At 36.5% G+C, this 16,442-nt stretch overlaps 1 protein-coding gene across 2 annotated transcripts in view; it reads left to right on the top strand.

The window, feature by feature from the left end:
* The window catches only part of NWD2 (NACHT and WD repeat domain containing 2), a 55,823-nt gene that overhangs the window by 23,457 nt on the left and 15,924 nt on the right, over positions 1-16,442 (top strand). The window contains exon 3 of one of the 2 annotated variants that reach the window (XM_064511324.1): positions 4,713-4,829. In XM_064511324.1, the coding sequence (XP_064367394.1) occupies positions 4,713-4,829 (117 nt within the window). Of the gene's footprint in view, positions 1-4,712; positions 4,830-16,442 lie in introns of those variants that run through there. The other variant, XM_064511325.1, reaches the window with a different exon arrangement.

The raw sequence follows: 16,442 nt of genomic DNA, 5'->3' as shown, positions 1-16,442 counted from the left end.
AATCTAAGTAGATGAGAAAATTCTATACAGTTCTACCATACAATATTTCACTGGTAGTAAGAGCAATATAGCAACGAACTGACAACTTTCATTTTTGAAACTTAATCAAACCATCCTTATTTTAAATATTCCAAGTATTTAAGAAGAAGTAATGTTACATCTGAATTACTGTGCTTCACTTCTAGAAACCGTGCTCAGGTTAACGTCAGCCCTGCAGCCTATTTTTGATTTAATGGACTCAGCATTTAAGTCACAACATTTCTGTATTCACAGAATAGTCACTGCTCTATGTACGGGTTTGTTTTCTACTGTAATGTGGAAATTAATTTAATCAGGAGAATATTGAAACTTTCATTACCAAAATTAATTGAATGTGGAACATTCCATTAAAATTTCTACTGTGATTGTGTAATATAGAATTTGCCTCCTTCACTGTCACTAAAATTCCCTGTTGCATTCAGTGGATTCAGGTTTTCCCTTGTTTTACAGAAAACAGTGACTCGTCCACATCTTTGGTAAGAGCCAGTTAGTAATAAATAATTACATAATAAATAATTACAGTTAAAATCAGCAATACTTTGTCAGGTGTATCCTGATTCATAGTCTGATAAAGTCAATTAAAATAGTCCCATTTATGTCAGTAGGCCTGGAACTGGCTCTCTGATAAGAGGAACGAATGCATTATGAAGTGTTGTAACAATGTTGTTCAGTTTTCCCCAAAATTCTACTTCTAAATCTCCAACCCTTCCTAGCATGCTAATATTACATGCCGGATCACTGCTCCCAAAAACCTAATTCTTCAGAGTATAAAAACATTGTTCTTACTTGAAAACAGCTAATGCCTATTAGACAACATCCTGTTCCTCACAGTAGATTATTCTTAATGTACATGCAGCTATTTTTTAATCAAAAGAGCAAGTTCTTGGATATTTGGTCTTAATTCCCTGAGTCACAGCGGAATTGCTGAATCTGCATGGTGGTAAAATCCAGCATGATTTTAGATTATGGCTATACAGGAACTTCATCAGAAGGTCCTGGCTGATCAGCTGATTGAGGAGTCTCAGCTGCAGTGCTATATGAGAGGAATATCAAAGAGATTTAAATAATAACACACTTTTCTCCTTTTACTACCATGTAATGTTCATGGGAAATGCTGATATAAGTTCTCTCAGTATCTTTATTTCTCAACTGTCTTTGAGGAGACATCTCAGTGACAGGAGAGAAATGCCTCCTCTAAATAGCGCATAATCCACTACATTCTTTGTGGGAGAAAACATATTTTTTTCAAATGGACCATAATGTAGTCTCTAAGGGAGGAATAATTAAGTTTACCCTAGTTGATATTCATGGAACAAAATTATGTTATTATATAGTTTCAACACCAGGAGAATCCTTATGTGGGATGAGGTCTGAGAGACAGCTCCACTGATACATTTCCAAAAATGACTGGGAAGTTATCACAGTAACGCGGAAGCCAAAGTAGGAAAAACTGTACAAAAATTTGCCAAGGAAGAGTAGCAAAGCATTTTGGAGAAGGCTCTGAGGTAGACTTCATCAAAACATCTTTTTTTTGCCTCTTCCATTCCTGATGTATTATGTTTTTTATGTTAGCATGCAAAATCAAGGATATTATAATTTTAGTGCAATGGTGTCCAGAAAGTAGTATGTACTTTTCAGATACAAGGATGAATTTATATATCGCTATACAGAGCAGAACACTTAACTTTTCATCCTGCTAAATAATCTCATATTGCCCAAGCGTGGACTACCTTTTGTCTGACTACTACACAGGCATTATAATATAGGGTATCTGTAAGACTGCCTCTTTTTGATAAATCATGACCTAAATGAAATTCATTCTAATTACATCCCGTGCTCCAGTTTTTGCTGAATCATCCAGCTCCACTGGTATGTGTTTCAGTTGTTGCAAAGCGTGAGATCTGTCAGGCACCCTGTCGTTGGTGGGTGCTGTTACGGAACATAAATAGCATGTGTGTGGAAACCGAACGCAGTGCATTAATTCCATCTCTGGATTTGTTTCCTCAATGGACTTCATTTTCCATTCAGTCAGAAAATATTTCTGAAAAGCAGGTGTTGGTTAAGACAGAGACAAACTAAGGTGGGAAAAGTTCTTCCAGAATATTTGGTATTTCATACCTGAAATTCTGTATTTGTAGGGGAAGACAGAGAGGCTAAAGAAAGTAGTAGTAATGGAAAAATTATGGAGGATAACTAACAGTAGTTAATTAATAGCATTTTCCACTATATGATATATGCCAGAAAGAAAGTGGTATTTTCACATGACAATGAAACTGGTAGTGTTTTGTTTTTAAGCAGGTCAAAGAAATAATATAAAGAAAGATAAAATTCTTCCCTTTAATAAGAAATAAATGAGCAACCTATTAAACGCTAAGCTTGGTAGGACAAAAGCTTAAGTAAGCAAAAGAAAACACTGAATCATGAATGAAATGTCTGTTTTTAGTGGCAAGTGTGGAATTAAACTAGACTAGTGTCAGTCCACCTTGTGTAACTAGCTCTTGAGCAGAACACATCACCTCACCTTGACAACATTATTGAAAGTTAGGGTGCATGTTTGTCAAGCAGTGTTTCCAATTATAAATAAAAGTATACTTTAACATCAGGCACAATTATCGTCTTGTTCCATTTCCATTTTTCAAAAAAAAAATCTATTTTAGTCAGCATAAAGAATAACTGATAAGCCTTTGAAATTCTTGGTGCCTTCAGAGGTTTGATGGCTAAAATATTTTATCATGCAGGACAAAATTATAACACATTAAGATACTGTGCGCCAAAATCATGTTACAATAAAAATAATCTATAACCTTGTGACACATAGAAGGCAGGAGCTGAACCCCTGCCCCCATATTTGCTATTCCAGAGAATTTCATCTTCACATTTACAGTTATCTGATTTCTGAGCAGTAATCAAAATAGAAATTCTTGTTGAGGAAAAAATTGAGCAGCACAATAAATTCATTCAACTACTAATTCAAACGTCTGACTTTATGCTAAGATGTTCTAACTTTATGACTACAATACTTATGCTGTATATGTCATTCAGATAATCAGGCAGTTGAATACAATACAAGGTTCAGTAATAAAGTCATAAAGATACATAACAGAAGGGAGAGAGGGGGAAAAAGGGAACAAGGTTTTTTTTTTTTTTTTTGTAAAAGGAGAAAAAAATTCCATGAAATTGAGGGAGATGGGAAAGCTACTTGAGATGAAATTGTTATAAGGCAGAAGCCTTCTGTTCCAGCAACATTTTGGAACAAATTTCTGTATAAAAATGAAGATATGAAGTGTATTTGCTTGGCAGTATGATCAACAATGCATTTCATACCATGGGCTATTGAACACAGCATCAGTCAGATGGCACGTTACCTGTCGTGTTTTGTTTCTAATCCAGCAAACACTGACATGGGTCCTTAACTTTTCTGACAGAATTATCCAATGCGATTGTTGGTAATAAAATTAAATGTGGGCATAAATACTTGTAGAATTAGGTCTTAGGCCTTGTCATTTATTGTTACGAGAAATTTCCAAAGGAGATTAACCTGCTGTAAAATGGTGAATTTAACTTTTATATGAACCCCTTATTAGTTCTTACATTAGATCTTCAGATTGATTTTACGATCAGTTTAGACAACATCCAGTGTTGTGGTTCAGTTCCTCACTGCAACATCAAAGTGCTCCCACGGTACAAATAATACTATAATAAATAATATTGTAATGTAGCTGTGTCTCAATGCAGCTTGATTTTATTTTAAAACTATCCATTTGGACTTTTTTGTACCAGTTACATATGTTATTAACAATCAGTAGTAGCTTAAATTAGAGAGCATTAGCATGTACCAGAAGTTTTATTCCAAAATTAAGAAATGCATACATATGATCCCTATTCTTTTAAATTCAATTTCCTACAATAATAACTTTTTAGTCTTTGCAATTTAAATGTGTAGTGGAACCAAACTGCATTGCTCAATTTCTTTAAATAAGTTTAACAGCCATATTCCAGTTTCTTCTAGGAATTTGTTTGCAGACTTATTACCATCACAAAACTGAGTCTTTAGCTACAATTGAAAGGCCTGAAGAGCAAGCTCTCTGCCACTGCGTATCTCTACGATCTGTGCTTCCAAAATAACGAAGAGCAATGCACAGAGGAAATACGCTATTACAGGAGAGTACATACTCTTTCTTTTGGGCCATGTGCACAGGATGATTTTATATCCTGTGGATAGAAAAGACACGGGGTGCTGAGTCCCGGTCCTGACTGATCCCCAGCAAAACTCCTATTAATTTCTGTGAAGCCAGGATTTTATCCATGTGCTTGCTATTATTGCTGTCTATCCATTATTTGCAATTTTAGTAGCTCATAAAGACTACCTCAGATCAGGATCTTGTAATGTTAATCTCTGTACAAAAGTATGAATACAAAATGAGATACTGTCCCTATCCAAAAGTATCTGTAGTCTAAACAGAAAAAAATCTAGGAGGGAAAAGGGTCTTGAACTGCTGTTCACCTAAGACACCCCTGCCAGGCTGCATAAGGACGGGACATAGGACTCGCAGCCTTTTACAGGATGGCAGACCACTGCTGAGCAATACACACCGTGGTGGCGAAGTTAATTTATAATTTGATAGGTAGAAAAGGCATAGGATAAATTAACAATACTGCATATTGATTTTCAGGTTATAGACTTGTACTGGGGAGTTGAAGCAGACGAATGGGACAGTCCTGAGCTGCAAAAGACTCGTATGAAGCTGCTGGAAGATTGCTTGAAAACTTCTGCAGGTCCATGTTTTGTTGTGGGTATAAAAATAATGTTCTACTTTAAAACAAAAATATGTTATTAGCCATCCTAACATGAATGACATGTGTAACAAATGTATTCTGTTTTTCTTTCTAAAATATTTGATATTCTTTGCTGCACACTTACACTGCTGCTAAAGGTTTTCCCACACAGCGCTGCAGATTATCAGTGCTTATGCAGCAATAGTGGGGAGGAAGGAAGGGCCTTATAAGGCCAGTGCCCAGGAGGGAGAGGTGTTCAGGAACCACCAGGTGTGACTTACTGCCATCGCAGCAGGGCAAGGAGAGACTGCTTGTGCAAGGAGACCATCATTAATTAATTCTCGGCACTTCTCGCAATGGCCTGGAAGGGCTTGCTTATAAAAGCACAGCAGCAGGCAAGGGCTATCTGCTGTGAACTACCCTTTGCTGTGGGGTATGGTAAATCTGGGAGAAATTAGGATGGCAGGTATTAGAGGGTCAAAAGACTGGAGGTCAGTGGCATCCTGGGGAGGCTGTGATTTTCTTTTTTTTTCCCCTACTTTCCACCTTCTCTTGACTGTTGCCAGAAAAGGTGTTGCTTTTAGGGTTCTTCTAGAGTCGGTAAAGCTGACAAAAAGGGTTCATCTTCACTGGCTTTTCCTATTTGGTCTAAAAGAGAGACTTAAACACCTTTAGAGAAGTGGTTTATAAAGCTTAGTGTATTGCTTTGAATGGTGGAGATATTTTTCCATGGACAAACCTGATGTTTTACACCAAGCTCAATAGACAGTGTCCAGCCATTCCTCATAGCCTTTTCAGCTGAAGTAATATGAATTTATGAAGTCATGCCAAACATTGTGTAGGGCTCAATAACTGAAAAGAGACTGGGAATAGGCTGCATATATTAAATCCTGCCAGGTATGCTTTCACTCTTTCCAATGAATCATATACAATAGATTTTGTTGTCACTGATTTTGCATTAACCATATGATTCAGAATAGTACAAAATTGTATTTCACTGTGGTGCTTGGAAAGATTCATGCCATCTTTTAAGGTGAACATAGGTAACTAAAAAAAAAATTTAAGGGCAGTTTAGTGCATGGCATATTGACTGTATGAATTTTTGATGCATAGACAGAAATATACTGATTTTTGATAAATGGAATACCTTTCCCAACTTTTTAGAGAAGCATAACCTTTTAGTCTACAAAGAGTAAGGCTTTTTTTTTCTTTTAACTTTGTGAGTAGATCTAGATATAAATCTAATGAGACTGGCTATTTAGTGTTATAAGCTGCATATTTAATAGCTTCTGTTAAAGCACCAAAACAAAAGACCAAGAGATTTGGGAAGAATTTGGATTTATTTTGTACATGAGAGGAATTATGTGAAAGAGGGACTTCAATGAAAGTACAAAAATGGCCACAATGAGTAAGATTTGCTATGATCAAGGATGCTTCTCTTGAAGATGCATATTTCTGACTACTATTCTAAGATGTATTTAACTCTTTATCAGCTGTCCTGAGTATCCATCATTTTAAGTAGTAAATGGGGGATATACAACAATAATTTCTCTATGCGTAATTGTAGGACTGCAAAGATGTTAGGAAAAGTGTTCAGCTAAATAAACTTCAGTAAAAACTTTGAAGGACATCAGTAACTCTCCTCTGACAGACTTAATTCCATAAATTAATCTTTCCCATCATGCCCCAATCAGATGCAAAGTATATTCTATCTGTTAAGCATGAAAGACCATACTAAGGAACCACTTTCCTAAGTTTAGTACAAAGTGCTGAAAGACAGCTATAAGAAGAAGAGTACTTAGAATAGTTTAAAGTTGATAGCTCTGCAAGTCACTGAGAACTACTGGGAGAAAATTACTGAAGTCATAAAGCCAAACTAGAGCTATTGCAAGTTGCAAAAAAGTAGTAAATCCTAGGATTCGCAGTCTGAAAATAGAAAATGTGAGAATATTTGGAGATCTAGGATTTATTTTTTTGAACTTAAATGTCACATTGCTTATACCATCAGCATAATATTTATAGCATAAAGCATCTTAAGGATAAGTTTCTAAAATGGGCTCTAGCATAGACTGCAAGGACACCAATGTCTTTCATCATATGTAAGAATCTAACTTTTTGACCTGAGTCTTTAGATGTTTGATTTTAATGAAAAGTGTTAAGACCACACCTTTGCTACTCCAAATTTTCCTTTCTTGTATTTACTAAAAAAATAATTTGGAAAAGGTAGCTATATTTAAATAAAAGGGAAAACTAACTGAACTATAATTCTTAGGCTTGTCATAATGAGGGAAAGAAAAGAAAAAACTGCAAGTCCTAGGGGTTTTTTGTTTGTTTTCTTTTTTAAGCAAACAGGTTTAAAGATTGAAGTAAAAACCTGGAATTCTGCAGGTACAGAGAAGGTACTGAAAGGGTATAAAGCGCTCCATCTGCTGCGAAGGCTGCAGATTGTTTCTCTCCACGGCAAGGACTAGGCAGAGAGCAAGCTGTAGCATGCATTGTTCTGTGAAAGTTGTATTTTTATCATGCCCATACAACCGTCTCTCTCTCCCCATGTTTCATTCACCTGCTTACATGAGCCCGTCATTTTGGTTCAGAGCCACCTGGCACAGACTGTCCTTGCTCCTAGGCTGGTCAGATGTCAGGGTGACAATGCAGGTTACGTTATCATCCCAAGATCAGCACTGATCATGGCCAGGATTCATTCGTTATGAATCGAGTCTCAGTCTGGACTAGACACCCTTAACAACCAGTGGAGAGGTACAGGGACCTCCACTCGTATCTGAGCCACCTCCTGGAGCTGCTTTTCCTTTGACAGCAAGTAAAAACTAGCCAATTAGACTACTGATTTAGGAACCTAAGTACGCCGCTTGATATTAACTGAGGCCTTTAGCTATTTAAAGTATCGTTAATATATAGTGGTTATTTGTAGAATTACTTTACTGTCCTTTTATTGGTATTGCCTAACTAATACTCTGGTTTAAACAACTGAACATGCTTCTGGACAGCTGAAAATACTGGCCAGCTTCTCTACATGTTCATTTAGAATTTACCTTGCAAATTATAACGTGGGCGCGCTCTGCCATCTGTGCAGCTCCACGCGCTCTCTGCCTGAGCTCATGTCCTTGCATGCCTGGGCCCTGTATGTTTTAAACTGAAAGGGAGAAATGAAAATGAAATGCTAGGTTGTCACTTGTAGCAATTTGCTGTATTAAATGTGTTTAGACTTGTACTTAAATGTTAGCTATGCCAACACTTCCAAATTGAATTATAGCTCATTGCTATAATTGCATATCAAATTCTATAAGCCTTGCATTTCAAAATGCAATGGAAAATGCAGCACTGAATTATAGCACTGACAGAATAAAATACTAATAAAGGTGCTAATTCTATCTTTTAAACTTTAATGTAGTGTAGCTAGAGATAGCACTGAAGTTCATATTTCTCTCCACTTGATGCATGTAGAGGGTCTTAGATGCACTTTTTGATGGTCTTAGATATAGGTAACAAATTTTCTTTTTATAAAAATTAGTTAGATTAAGAAGTTCATCAGGTGTTCCCTTTCAGTGTCTGAAGAGAATACTTAATTAGCCTGTAATCTTTGCTTACAATCTCTGTTTTGTATTACTAATGATAGTCTCCCAAAACATGGCAAAAAGTTGAAGTCATTTTCTTATTCATATCAAGATGCAGAGCAGAGGAGACTATCGTAATGGAATTATCATCAATACAGAGGAAAGACTACCATATTTTAGCCACCCTTAACATGAACTTTGAAGTTACCCAAGTACATTTTGTGTGTATAATTATGAGAGTGCAACCTTTGGCAGGTGTTTGTGCAAAAAAGTTCTCTGTCTCTGGGGGCAAAAAAAAAAAATCAAAAAAAAAAAAAAAAACATGGTAAAGAATGGGAGGCCAGCTCTTCGCAATTCAGCAAAATCATACAGGTAAAACAAAATCCTGGGTGAAAAAAAATAGCAGGTTGAATTTATTTATCCCGAGATTATTTTTTTTGTTTTATCCTATATTAATACTGTATATGTTCGGCTTTCCTTAACTTTCTCTTATTAAGGTCAACATAGTTTTAATAGTATAAGGAGGAATACCGCCCAGAGAGATGATAGATTACATGCATAAAATTGTAATGAGAATCTGTCTGGAACCAGTGCATTCCATTCAGATATATTTATACCCCCCAAAAATTGACAACTTTAATGCAGTTTGGAGTTGACCAACAGTAAGGATGAGGGACTGATTTATAAAGCAGAATTGACGGCTAATTCTGAAGCAAAGCAACTGAATCAAATAACAGAAATCACTGAGTAGATTGGGCAACTATCTAGAAATTAAGCACCCAAATACATCTATGAATCCAAACTGAGTTTCCATCTGTGACAGGTATAAACCTAAGAGATTTTTGCCAACCAAAATTGAAATCAGCTGATCCAAAGAATAGTAGAAGCTTTTTCTACTCTGCTCAAACAGACATTGCAATTCACATTATCACTCTGAAATTATTGACAGTTTGTTGTTAATATGAGCATTAATGAGTTATTAGACAAACCCAAGCATTATAAAATTAGGATCCTAGTAGTAATTTAAAAGTATATTAGCAATTTACAATATTTGGCATGTCCTTAAATGACCCTGCAATTAAAGATGAGATATGGTAAAAGCAAGGAGACGGTACGAGAGATAGGTACATTTCAGAATTTAATTTTCTTAAGAAAACAGATTTAGATTATCGTTTTTAAGTGATGGAACCAGACCCAGAATGCACAATAACCCACCATTCCCAATGAAGTATAGTCCAAGAAACAAATATCATAAACTACGTAAGTCTGAAATTAAATTTTCTTCTAACTTAGTGTCTGATTCAAAACCCACCCAAATAAGAACTTCCACTAACGTAAGTGGGTTTGAGTTCATACAGCATGTCAGGAATGGCTCCATAGGACTTGTTGGCATTCATCCGAAGTACAGTAGATGTCTGAGGACACTAATCCTGTTTTCGAATGACTTTTCTGCGAGTGTTTAAGAAAAGCTTTGCATATTTTTGAAACCCTTCAAAACCAGAAAAAATGTGATTAAACCTTAAAGACATAGTATGCGACTTTCCCCTCAGCAGACTTGGGTTTTTCTCTTGCACAGTCTCCAGAGTAACAGGCAAAGGGTGTGTATTTTCCCTTTCTGTGTTATTTGTCTCTGGGACAACACGCGCACACCGCACACGGGGTGGGATCAAAGCACAGAATGCTATTATGCGGTTACGCTATTGTAAGCTTGTCCCTTGATCTGCCTTAAGGCTGGGAAGGTATTTTTCCGTGGATGATATTTGGGTCTAAAAACACTTACCCATTTTTAAAACATATCCACTGAAAATATCTAAAAAATTTATTAAGCAGTTTCTGCATGAACATAAAAACTGCATGTTTTTCAATTGTTCCTTGATTTAGTCTTAAAATAGCTTGCATTTTCAACCTATGCAAGATGACGATTTTCTTATAAGTCACTGCATTTCTGTTTCTTGGCATAAACAGAGTTCTTGGTGCTGTCTTCTAAAAAGGTTAAGTATTATATTTAAAACAAATAACCTTAAAACAAATAACCTAAAAAGGTTAATTATTATATTTAAAACAAATAACCATACACAGAATGATACTCAAATTTGTATCATTCTATGTCTAATATGCGGAAGAAGAAATAGGCTGCCTGAGATTTGAGATTTATTTTCTCTTGACCCTCAGAATAGCTTTTCCAAACCGTCTTCTGAGATAGTATTGTAGTCAGCTAGATGTAATGATCTGCTCTACAAATGAAACAGTAGATCAGAAAACCAACATCAGCTATACTGTTCATCTGAGGAAAAAATAGTAATCCTAAAACTTTACTCTGTAAAGCAACACCATACCTTAATGTATTTAGCAGGCCGTTGATATGTTTGAAGGAAGCTCTTAATGCTTGCCCCTAGCACATAAACCTTCCCTTTCCCACATAGCCAGTGTGACTACTGGACCCCTTTGGTTCTCCAGAAAGAGACTGGACGCAAACACCTATCCACAGAGTAACTAGTTCACTTTCCAGTCTGAGTATTGGTAAATCCAGCTGATAGTAGCTGGGTTTTTTTTTTAAAAAAAAAAATAATTAGTGTATAGTTTTACAGGATTTTTTTCTTCAAGAAAAGATACTAACTTACAAAGTAAAGTAGGAGAAAGTATGCGTGTTCTTTCTTGGGCTGCTGCTCTGCATCCCTAAGGTATTGCCTCTCTTAAAGCATTTGCTGCAGTGCAAGGTGCTTTTTTCAGAGTTACTGTTCTGTTAGTATGCCGTGTAGCAGCTTAGTATGGTATGCTACTGCCTTTCATAGCTGGAAAACCTCACACAATAATTTTTTTATTCCGTTCAACCTGGAAAAAATAAAGCAGAGAATCTGTGCTTGGAACGCTATAGGGACTACAATTATCATGAATTAAGCTCTGTGTTCTTTCCTTGTTCAAGTATTTTCCGTAGCGTAGAAACTGTTTAAAAAACATACAGAATACTGGTGCTACTCATTAGCTGAAAGAACGGTTCATCACTTGGCAAAGACCTATTGCAGAGCGTATACGCTGCCTCTCAGTCATGGCAGTTGCACCATCGCGTGGCATGTACAGTGTTTTTATTGAGATTAATGTCATGACCTGCTGTTCTTTACTATCTTTCATTCATTTCCGGGAGACTTGCTACAGAATTTTCAGACATTTGGCTGATGACTTGACCTGTTATCCACAGGCAGTATTCATAGATTTGCCTGTACACTGACCGTGAAGTTTAAGTCAGATTACCTTTTAGTTAAAAATAAGTGGTAGAAAAGACATGAAGATGCCTAATAAAAAGCTGCTACATCTAAGGTTTTATTTTGATCCATTTCACTTTTGAAGAGGTATAGCAAATGAAAGGTAAAAGGACTTGTAAAGGTGATTTTTTTAAATCTGTATTTTAAATTGAAAACTAATAATGGTTAGTATTGAAGAACAATAGTTTTTGAAATATGGCAGTTGTGAATGTGGCTTTATGAAAGGGTGGATTTATATCCATTCTGATTAGGGTTAGCATTCTCAATGCATTATTTGGTGATATGTATTGACTATAAGGCTGTTGGTACTCTGAATAATTGAAATAATGTTGATTTTTTCATAAGCCACAACCTTTATCAAGCGTATAGAGGATGTGGTTTATGAAGCCAAGGAAAGCTTTAATCTCTGTTATCACAGTGCTTGCTTTAGTCTGTCTCCTCTTGATAGACATCACTAAATAAAGGAATAAGAGTGGAAATAATAAAACTAATATTTTAAGGTACCTGACTCGTTATGTATGTCATGGAGTTTTTTTAACTACAGATAAAATGCTTGCCTTTCTGAGCATAATTCCACATATTGGGAATGTTGAGAAAAAAATATATTGAAAAAATAAAAAATCCAAAGAGTGTTGCAGTGGAGATTTTGACAAAGAAACAATACAAAACCACTTTACCTTTTTTGTTGGTTTATGAGCAAAATGTTCCAAGCCAACTGAATGGCTACAAAGCCAAAATCTAAGTCAGTACTTCAGTCAGTTTTGAAAATAATACCTAAAGTTCCAAGGAAGGAAACATTCAATTCTTGCATAAATAACCTAATTCAAATATAGCTGAAAAGAGGAGATCATTATTTTGAATTTTAATTTAGCACATTGTCATCACTGTGCAGCCTAGAATGCTGCTATAAATTTCATCCACTAGTTTTATTGTATCAAGTGGTCTTAACTTTTGCTCCTCTTGTTTTTTTCTTTATATAGCATTTTTCTGTTCCACTGCCATTTTGAGTTCTCTTTAGATGTTCTTTGTGATTCTTCAGACTGGATGAAATGGTTTCATCAGCTGGAATTCCTAATTATGCCCTTCAGAAGTTGCCAAATTATGGCAACCAAAGTTATAAAACGCTTTAATTTACAGTAATCTCATTTTCTTTCACTAAATAATATTCTAAGTAATTAACATTCTCCATGCTTGGTCCATGACCAATGGCAATTTTACATTATTTAGAAAAGATTCTCTGGCCCTCCTTTTTTTTTTTTTTTTTTTTTTTTTTTTTAAAAAGAAAAAGATGAGACTTTAGTCCAGGATTGGATTGCAAGTCATCCCAAACTCGTAAGTACCTGGAAAATCAGCTACCAGTCTCTTTTGGGGTGTAGTTCAGAGTCCAGCGTGAATATGATTAGTTAGCATGAGCAGAGTACGAGTATTTAAAGATCACATTGTGCCGGAGAAAACGTGCTAACTCTGTGCAGAGGTGAATGGGGTGTGTTTCTGTGGGGAAGCCTCTACAAAGAGGATCCTGCGTTGATTGTTCCTGGTCCCCAACTGGTGCCTTGACACCAGACCTGAGTCCAGCCCTTCACCAGCCTGTTCAGGGAATGGTGGTTGACTTCAGGTTTCAGACCAGGAGCCAGTGCCCCTATCCGAAACACTAGTTCCCACAGTTCCTCAGTAGTTTTCCACTCATCATATTTGCTCAGTGGTTTCTTCCTCCAACCGTGAACTGACAAAGCCTTTAGACCTCTTTTTGCTTCAGTTCAGTTTCTCTGGAGCTCCTTTCCAAATGTTTTACTTTCTCTCCTCAACCGTTATTGCAGTTTAGGTTATTAGTTCCTCTCATAGATCCTGCAACTGTGTTGCTGCACTTTCTAGCTTCCTCCAAATTAATGGTAATTTAATAAGCCATGAAAATGGTTCCTCCCCTTCTGCCATGTGAAAGGTAAGAAATATGCATACAAATCATTTATGAACATACAGAAGTGCTTGATACTTTTACATCAGTCAGTGTTTTCTGAGCGATTGCTAAGGAAGAGGCTGCACCTGCACCTTTGCCTAAACACTGCTGGTGTTGTTTAGGAAGGAAAATTATAGTCTTACTGCATGTGTCTCCTCTTGCCCAAGGAGTTATCTAATCATTTCTTTTCGCCTTTGAAGGATTAGGTATCAATTATCTCTTCGGAGAATACCAGCCATCAGTTTTCCCAAATAATAAGCCCTGAAACCAATGCTAGTCAGCTTGAAAAGAATGTTTTGTTACAATTGGCAAATAGGCATACAAAAATTATAAATAAAAGTCATCCAAATCCAGAAACAAGGCAAAATAAATAATATTCCACATGTACTTAATGTTGATCTGATGTTACATCAGAAAAGCACATACAAATGAAAGTGCTCCCCCTCCCAGGATGTGTCTTAGGCCTGACTGATAGCAAGGCTAATTCTGGAGGAAACCTGATCAAATAGTGCTTATATGGCACCATCCTTTGCAACTACAGAGGTTTGGCTAAGGCTTGCACTGTTTTGCCCATAGTAGGGCTTCTGGTTTGCACTGCCTTGTCTATTCTAGGATTCCTGTTATGTTTTGGAATAGAAAATAGCCAGTCTGTTTCCCTGCATGGACTAATATTCAGTCTTCCAAAAGAAGTCTATCCCTCTGAGCTCTATTTCTCTTCAGCTGACAATATGTATCAGGGAGAAGCATAACCTCAAACCATTACTGAGCAGAATTTGTCTGTAAGCATGGCCAAAGTCATCAAAAAAAAAAAACCCAACCAACCAAACAAAAACTTATAGGTCAAATTAGCTCTAAGCAAGGTTGTTACCATCATTCCTAATATCCATCATCCTCTTACTTCAAATATCAATAATGTAATCACCAATGAAAAGTTCTTATTCAGCCATCAGTCATAGCTCTTCCTTTAGCAAAATCATAAGAAGCTTAACTTTCTAAAGCCAGCGTTTCTAGGGCTTTTTTCTGTTGGTGAAAGCATCTGTTGGAGTCTTACGTAGCTGACACTATAACTGTAAAACATTACATTTGAAATATTTTTTTCCTGTTTACCGCTTGCCCATAAAATATATCCATTTCAAGAATAATAAAAGTGCATTGCAGTGCTGCAAACTCCACTCTCTCTCATCTTTAATGTGGGGGTACATCTCTGCATTAACAACAGAGTACTGCTGTGAAATGGGCTGCACCTGCACCTTTACCTAAAAGGGAGGCTGACAGTTGTTCTTCTGCATTTACTGAGGCTCCAACAAATCAGTGACAAAACTTCCAGTTGCTCTTGTTTGAGGGAGAATAGTGCTCCTTTCGAAAAAAGGCTTCGGCCTCTGTGGCTTCCCCAGAGTTCTTTGCATTAAATGCTTTCTCAGAAGTTATATTATCTCCCTAACATAGTGCAAGCTCTTTAGTCTTTCTTCTTTTTGTTATTCTAAATCCAAATTAGAAGATGATTTCCTGTGTCTGCAAGTCACATAAAATATGCAATGTATAGGATGGAGTACATAAAAGTAACCATTTAGCCTTGCTACTTTGATTTACTTCCTTTTCTCAAATCCGTATGATTTATTGTTTAAACTGTGGTTCAGCATCCTCAAGTCAAGGGCAGATCATTCTCTTCATGGTCCTATTCTCCCATGAATGAACATCCAGATTTTTACCACTGTTGCCTGTTTCACATCAAAAAGAAGAGATTCCTTTTCCTGGCCTCCCCCTCAGCCCTGTCCAGAAATAGTCTCACTCCTTGTCTTTGCTTCCCCTCACTCCTTTTGTTTTTGTGGAGATAAGCCTGACATGCATAAGGGACAAAAAATGAGATAAAATAGAAATGAACTTTATTAAAACTATTTACTGAGCTACTATTCATGGTATTGAAAGCTTTGCAACAGCACATTATCTGGACTGTTTGCAATTACCTGACAAAAGATGAACTGAGTAGAAGTTGGGACTTCCAGTTACTAGAAATCCCTGCTTGACTTTCGTCCTAGGGCACAATACACCTCCTTGCCCATGACAAGAAAGCTAAAAGATACTAATGGAGCTATATTTTTAAATGCATAATTTCCTTCTATTGTTGGAGAAGAAAGATTTTTTTAAAAAATCACCCTCACCATTTAACTATAGTATCCTGTTCTGCATACTGTGGTAAACACTGAGTTTTGGGCGGTGTCAGGTGGTGGCATTATTGTCTACCAGAGCTAATGTCCCTTACAGTAAAAAATTGCCTTTGAGCCTTCATTTATTTTACAACCCTGAGAAACAAGTTTATTAATGGTGTTTAGCTGCCTTAGTACACACTACACAGACCTGGGTCATATCAGGCTCATGGGGACTGTATTACTCCATGCAAGTGGTGACATCGTTTTCTTGACATTTAATTACAAAATTAGGTTTCCATTTACAGACTCGATGAATTCCAGTCTGTTTAGCTGTAATAAGAAGGCAAAGAAAAGCAGCAAAAAGAAATTTGCAGCAAAATGACATATCATGTTACAACTAGCTTCAGTTTTCCCAAAGTCAGGTCATTTTGTTAAAAATTGCTTAGTTACAATGGCTTTTGTAAATGTATATCTCTCCATTATATCATCAGTGATCTCTGCCTCTGATAATGCCCATTAATTAACACTTTCTGATACCTTTATAGTATCTATATATGTTACTGAGAAGCACAGCCTTAATTATGGTACTGCATAGTATAAAAATGTAGTCTAGTTCCAAAAGTGTATGTGGGATTTGCATGGGATTTGCAGTCCTGAAGATCCCTCATCCGTTGCTGCAGTTACCTGCAGAGAC

Source organism: Dromaius novaehollandiae, chromosome 4, assembly GCF_036370855.1.
Source record: "Dromaius novaehollandiae isolate bDroNov1 chromosome 4, bDroNov1.hap1, whole genome shotgun sequence".
Taxonomy (NCBI): Eukaryota; Metazoa; Chordata; class Aves; order Casuariiformes; family Dromaiidae; genus Dromaius; species Dromaius novaehollandiae.
This window is presented reverse-complemented; position numbering and strand designations above follow the sequence as displayed.